Source organism: Neltuma alba, unplaced genomic scaffold (genome assembly GCF_004799145.2).
Source record: "Neltuma alba isolate B1F8T4 unplaced genomic scaffold, ASM479914v2 tig00011785_pilon, whole genome shotgun sequence".
In the NCBI taxonomy this organism is placed as follows: Eukaryota; Viridiplantae; Streptophyta; class Magnoliopsida; order Fabales; family Fabaceae; genus Neltuma; species Neltuma alba.
In genome coordinates this window covers 200,377-207,852 of record NW_021636408.1, presented here as the reverse complement: position 1 = coordinate 207,852, position 7,476 = coordinate 200,377, and the positions used below count along the sequence as shown (strand labels likewise).

General features: G+C 34.8%; 1 protein-coding gene across 1 annotated transcript; it reads right to left on the bottom strand.

Annotated features, from left to right (window-relative positions):
* Window positions 1–2,565: 2,565 nt before the first annotated feature.
* LOC114717994 (PLAT domain-containing protein 3-like) lies at window positions 2,566–3,144 on the bottom strand. The gene is made up of 2 exons (XM_028903243.1): window positions 3,067–3,144; window positions 2,566–2,973 (listed from the first exon to the last, which is right to left on the bottom strand). The coding sequence occupies exons 1-2, from the start codon at window positions 3,142–3,144 to the stop codon at window positions 2,566–2,568; spliced, it is 486 nt and encodes a 161-aa protein (XP_028759076.1).
* Window positions 3,145–7,476: the final 4,332 nt, after the last annotated feature.

Sequence of the window (7,476 nt, the reverse complement as noted above, 5' to 3'; positions counted from 1 at the left end):
TTGACTTTTTTTACATGAGGTATAATATAGATTAAATAGGGATAAAGTTGGAAAGTTATTAAATTTTAAATGAAAGTTAATGAAATTTAAAATTTTTCTTGATCTGTGTGAAACATGCTGAAAGTGCCTTATAAATAGAATCAAAAAAGTATATGGATCTCATTTCGCAAATGTGTGTGTAGATATTAAAGACTGGAGGTAAAAAAATATACTAAGGAGTGGAGGTAGTATCATACATGAATCTCATTCCGCAAGTTTTTCATTGTGCTCGCGCGAGATCATCAAAGTATATATATTTATCCCATCGATTCCGAAACACTTGACGTTCTTGAAGTGAGGTGACCTTTTGCTGTTACTTATAAATGAAATTAACAGTTTATGTCGTCTCAAAATTCATAAATTGTTTTATTATGTTTTCTAATTTTCTTACTAAATTTATTCATCTCAGTTCATTTGGAGGCGAAATCATGCTTGCTGTCCATAAATATTAAACAAAAAAGAAAATCAATTTTTTAATGGTTTTTCATCCAAAAAAGTTTGAGAAAGCTTAGATAAAAATGAATCAATGATACTAATATAGTACTATGCTTAAATAGATGAGCGTGTCAGGGAAATTTTTCTTGGAAAATAAAGACGTGGATAAGAGTGTGGGCCCATAAACTCATTTTGACCAATTCAAAGAACAAAATAAAACCTCCTAGTTGCTTTTGACCAATTCAAACAATCCGACGATTCAATTTCATTGAATTTATCGGGCATAATTGCCGTGGCCGCCCCACCTTGCCCCTACTAGCCTATGGATCAACCTGCTCAGGCCCTTTTCTTAAATTTGTTCTACACTTTGCTTAGCTTTCCTTTTCTTTTTCAATGCAAATGCTAATATTTGTTTCGTGTTTATCACTTAATCTTCTTTAAGCACAAGATGATTTTAGGGCGTTTATAGATTTAACTTCCTTGGTTTCATTCCCATTACTAGTTTCATGTGGTCATGCGGCAATTTTTGAAACTTAATTATTATAAAATGGATACAGAAAGGGTTTTTTTGTTAAAAAAAAAAACAAGGATCCTTTTCTCAGCTCTACTAAAGTCCAAGTATTTGTGCTCACTTCTTTTCTTTTCTTTTGCGGGGGAGGGGGGATTCATTTATGATATTTAATTATTTGCTCCGACTCTTAATCTAGACCAGTTGACAATCTAAAAGCCCACGATATGGCCATGAAAAGCACAAGGACTATTTCACAAGAAATCGCAAAAAAAAATCGTCGAAATAAAAAAAAAACACACAAGGACTATTTCACAAAAATTATTGTAAAAGCTCAACTTATTGTTATAAAAACCCATACTCATATTATCAGGGGTCTCTATTTATAAATTTTTTATTTTGGCAGTCTTATTTTCCCATCAATAAACGTATATAAATTTTATACGCAGCCGCCCTTTTCACTATCTATCTCTCTGCACACACTGGGTAGACATGTACGTGCCAGAGTAATTAGTAATTATGGCGGATCGATGATATGGATCGAAATAGAAGAATGTAAACCCCAAAATCTAAGGAATTAAATTAAGTTCCTAACTAATTACAGTAACTCACAAAATTAGATCAATGATGATATACTTGTCTAGTACTTATTATTTGTCACTTAATGTAATTTCTCGCATATTAAAAAAAGCATTAAATAGATTAAATATTTCACTTGTACTCCTATTATGAAGAACATAAATACGAACATATTTTTTTCCCCTCATTCACTCTCTTTATACTTTTACTATAATTAATTGAGGCAGAATTAGAAATGAAACATTTGAAAAACTATACATGCGACAAATAAAAAGAACTAAAATTTCTTCTTATAAGTACTATAGTGCGGAGAAAATCAGACACAAGTTCCACGTATTCCAATTAGCACCCTGCCTCACTGGAGGTGACTGTTATTACGCAGCTAACACTGAGGCAAGGGCCCTTTCCATCCGCTGAAGATACTATAATTATACTACCTCTGGTTGGTTTTATTTATAAGACCTTATTTATAGATTATAAATGAGATCTTATAATTAGAACCGAAAGTAATATATCAGAATTTGTATTTTACAGTAACAGAGACATCAGTAATTTTAATTTTCCCTCGCTCACCCTGCTCTCCCTAATTAAACAGTGTCCTTTTATCTATTTATTCTTCACTTTTTGTAATTTCCTTAGACATGACAAAACTAATAATGAATGAGGCCAAAGGTGATATTAACCCTTTATTAACATTCCTTGCGATTTGTTTGAAATATTATTTTCCACCATACTGTCATCTAAAAAAGAAAAACCAAACCGGTACGGATATTACCGTGCAAGTGGACAAATTTGCACCGTGGAGGGGAATTATTATTAATATCGAAATGAGACACAGGACAAATATTACATAACACATAACGCACCAACAGAAAGCCATATATCTGTGTTTGTTACTCCCACGGGGCCTGTTTTCAAGTAACAAGTTATGATTATATCATATAAACCTGAGAAGTAATATTAAGATCTTGGTAATGGAGAATGGTGACGCAGAAGAGTGGGCCTCAAACTAAAGGAGCGGCGGCGCTGGAGCATAAGTTGACTGTGGCATAGAGATGACGGGGCCACTCGTGCAGAGCCAGCCACTGATTCACCGGGAACGCTACCTTCCTAGAAAGGCCGCCACTGACGGTGATTTCGACGAAATCCAAGTACCACCCTGGCTTGTTCCCTTCGCCGTTGGATGTGACGGTGACGGCACAAACACTGAGACAAGTGCCTCGGCCGCTGAAGACGTCCAGGTTGCCCCTCTCGAAGTAGTCATGACCCGGTGCCATTATGCCCCAACTTTGGAGGCTGTTGACCGTAAAACTATTGCCCGAAGAGGACGTTAACTTGAGGCCCATGATGGAGTCCGTTCCTGCATCGTTGCGATCTCCTGTCTTAACTCTCACAATGTACTGGCATTGCTGCTGCATATACACACATGCATATACACAACTAAGTAGAAGGAATAGAAGCTTGAAACTAATAATTACGTAACACGAGAAAGAGCAATTACTTACAGATGTAGCCATTGCAGCGAAGCTTATGAGTGAGACTAGAAAAACAAAACAAGACAATCCAATCATTCTGAGAGCCATTTTTAGTTTGTGACGCTGCGTACTGGTCGATCGATGAGGATGAGAAACGCTGGAATAACCTCTCTATGCTTTTATATAAACATAGGGCGACATATACATATGTGGACAAGTTGATAACGTGGGATGTCATCAATCTTTCGTTCTCATATAACGTGGTCTGAACACATGTCCTGCATGCATGCAGCCCCACTTTGAATCATAAACAAGAGAATTAATTAAACACGACCGCTCGTGATATTATATATATGGAACCAAATATCAGCTCAGTGGCAGGATGAGCATGGCAGGTAACGTCTGGCTCAAGCAAAGTGACAAACTGGGAAGCAAGTGCATGCATATAGTCCCAAATTATTATACAAGTGATGTCCATGCTGTCCAGCCATTGCACAACACATAATTTAGCAGTTTTTTTTTCTTTTTTTAGTGTTAGTCCTCAGTGCGTGCAATGAATCTCCTTCGTTATGTGTAAATTTCTAGTCTCTACTGTTCATTCCAGAGGGGAAAACATGGGTCGGAATCCGACACAAAAAGGAACCCCAGCAACAAAGCCTAGTTCACCCTCCAACAATGTTGAAACCCTTAGATTCAAGTTGCCCAGTATCAGCTCGGCACCCTCTTAATATGCAGAGTAGAGATGTAGATTCTCAATGATCCACCAACAGAGTGAAGAAATCTCTTGATCTTTGATCTGACCTAATACTATTTGCTTACACAGATCTGTCATGGCCATGTATTAAATAAATAAATAAATAACAACAACAACAACAATAATAATAAGAGTAGAGATGTAGAGAGAGAAGGCTTAATATTATTCATGGACATAAGGATGATACATGCTTCAAACCTACAGGTTTTGATTAACATGTCCTTTGGAACGATCGCAACTTGATTAAATAATACTACAAGGATTATGATACGCAGTAAATGTTGGAATATTTTTTAAAACGAAGAGATGTGTTTTTTGAAAAGTCATGTCCTTATATAAATTTATTAAATTAATAGATTTATATGAGGGATTATGTCTTCATATAAATTTATAAATTTATTTGAAGGGTTGTGTCTTCATATAAATTAATATATTTATATGAAGAGTTATGTAGGAAGTTAAAACATTAAATGAATCTACATGCTAAATTCATTGTATTTATTTAAATTATGCTGGTTCATAAACCAACATGTGGTTATGACTTTTTATTTAATAAGGTTTTATTCCAAAAGGTATCTCTTCAAAGCATAATTCCATGGTTTATATAAACCATTCACCTTCACTTCATTTGGAAGATATACAACAAAAACACTAAGATCAAACTCATTACCTTTGTCTTTGAGTGGACGCAGAGATATAGTCAAATTATCACTTTGTAAAAGCCATTGTTGTCTTTGATTGAATTTTGGAAATGCAATCCATATTCAAGGGTCTTCATTGTATCCTAAAGAAAATTCGCCAGTCAACCCAACTTGCACCCTAAAAGATAGGAATAGGTGGGGGCGAATTAAACCTAAAGGAAAGTATTGTCCACGCCTCGAAGACATCGTGTATCACTTTCTTCTTCATCTCTTCTTCTTGTACTCTTCAGAGAACCACTCCCGCCAACAATCTTTAGGCTTAATTCACTCTAGCACAAATGGCTTCTTTGATGGAGTTGACTACAAATTTTGTGAAGTTGGAGAGATCTGAAGGAGGCAACTTTCTGAGATGGCAGAGGAAGATGAAATTTCTTCTCACAACTTTCAACGTGGCCTATGTTCTCACCACTCCCAAGCCTCAAGAAAAAGAGAATAAGACCATTGTTGAAATTAGAGAGACACAGAAGTGGGAGAATGATGACTATATTTGCACTGGACATATCCTCAACAGCCTTTGTGACGCTCTCTTTGATGTTTATCAAGATAAAACCTCTGCAAAGGATCTTTGGTACAAACTTGAGGCAAGGCACATGCAAGAGGATGCCACAAGTAAGAAATTTCTTGTCACTCGTTTCAATAGTTATAAGATGATTGATGGAAAGTCTATCATAGAGCAAATGCATGAAATTGAACATATTTTGAATAATTTCAATTAACAGAAAATGCATATAGATGAGTCCATTATTGTCTCCTTAATCATAACCAAACTTCCTCCTTCATGGAAAGATTTCAAAAAGACTCTCAAATATAAAAAGAAGATATCTTTCTTGAACAATTGGGACATCATCTTCATTTAGAAGAGGAATATAAAAAGCAAGGTGCTGAAAAGGAAGCCAATACTCAAGAGAAGGTACATGCGGTAGAGGAAGAACAGTCCAACAAGACCTCAAAGAAAAGAGGAATGGATAAAGACAAACCCCAAGCACAGGATGGTCATAAAAATAAGAGAAAGAAAGGTAATTGCTTCTTTTGTGGACAGTGTGGTCATTTCAAGAAAGATTGTCGTTTCTTCAAAAAGAAGAAAGAGAAAGAAAACAAGTCACCTACAAAAGAAGACAATTTTGTGGCAGTAATTTTTGAGATCCACCTAGTTGATAATGATGAATCATGGTGGTACACTCTAGTGCCACACGTCATGTGTGCAAAAACAAGAACTTCTTCAAAATATTGAAGGAGGAAGATAAGGATGTACTTTATATGAAACATGCTTCAACTGTCCAAGTCAAGGGCAAAGGGACCGTGAAAGTTAAATTCACTTCTGGGAAAACTCTTACTTTAAGAGATGTCTATTATGTACCAGAAGTTAGGAAGAATTTAATTTCTGTACCTTTACTTAATAAGTTTGGGTTTAAGTCAGTATTTAAAGGTGACAAGTTTGTTCTCACTAAGGGTGGAACATTTGTGGGTTAGGGTTATTTTTGTGACAACATGTTTGAATGTAATGTTGCTAAAGTTATAATAGTATTTACAATTCTGCTTATATTGTTGACTCTTGTGATTTATAGTATTATCGTGTGGGTCATGTTAATTTTGGCAAGATGAATGATATGACGAAACTTGAATTGATTCCAAAGACTGCTATTGATCATGACTCTTGCACTACTTGCATGTTGATTAAAATAACAAGAAAACCTTTTCCTAGAATAGAAAAAAGTTCTAAAATATTAGAATTGATTCATCTTGATGTTTATGATTTGCATGGTTGGCCTACTTTGGGTGGTAAAAATTATTTTGTGACTTTCATTGATAATTGCACTAGATATTGTTATGTCTATTTGATGCATTCAAAGGATAAAGTCTTGGACAAATTTAAGATCTTTAAAACTGAAATACAACTTCAATGTGAAACTGTTGTTAAATGTTTAAGGACTAATAGAAGGGGGAATATTTTGATCCAAAATATTTTGAGTCTGTTAGCATAATATATCAAGTAACTGCCCCTTATTTCCCACAACAAAATGGTATAGTTGAAAGAAAAATAAAGTTTTAGTTGAAATGGTAAATGTCATGTTATCTTACTCTGTTTTGTCTAATGGATATTGGGATGAAACATTGCTAACTGCATGTCATATGTTAAATAGAGTTCCTAATAAAATGAACAAGATAACCCTATATGAATTATGAAAGAAAAGAAAACCCAATCTCAATTATTTTAGAGTTTGGAGATGCAGAGCAATAGTTTAAAGTTCTAGAACCCAAAAGGAAGAAATTGGGTGAAAAAGGAGTTGAATGTATCTTTTGGGATATGCTGAAAATAGTGAGGCCTATCGATTCTTGGTTATTGAACCAAATGATTCATACTCTATTAGTAAAGTCATTAAATCAAGGGATGCAATATTTCAAGAAGAAAGGTTCAACTCAATTCTTAAATCCAATGGTGTTTCTCATTCCAATGAGAAAGCAAATCAAGAGGAGAATGTATCTAGTGGCAATGACTTAGAAGAAATAGAACTTAGAAGAAGTAAAAGGGCTAGAAAAGCAAAAACTTATGGTTCAGATTTCTTCATATTTCTTGTTGAACGGCCAAGGGAAGAAATTGAAAATTGTTCATCTGTTTGTTTTAATTTAGAAAATGATCCTGAAACATTTCAGGAGGCTATGAAGTCTCAAGATGCAGCTTCTAGGAAAGAGGCTAGACAAAATGAAATTGATTCAATGATGGGAAATAAAACTTGAAAATTAGTAGACCTCCTGCCTGGTTTTAAACCTATTGGTTGTAAATGGATTTTCAAAAAGAAATTAAAAGTAGATGGATCTATAGATAAGTTTAAAGTTAGGTTGGTTGCTAAGGGTTTCACACAAAAGGAAGGAATAGACTGTTTTGATAGGCATGCACTAGTTGCAAGGATTTCCACAATCAGAGTGCTAATAGCACTTGCTTCCACATACAATCTTGTTATCCATCAAGTAGATGTTAAAATAACT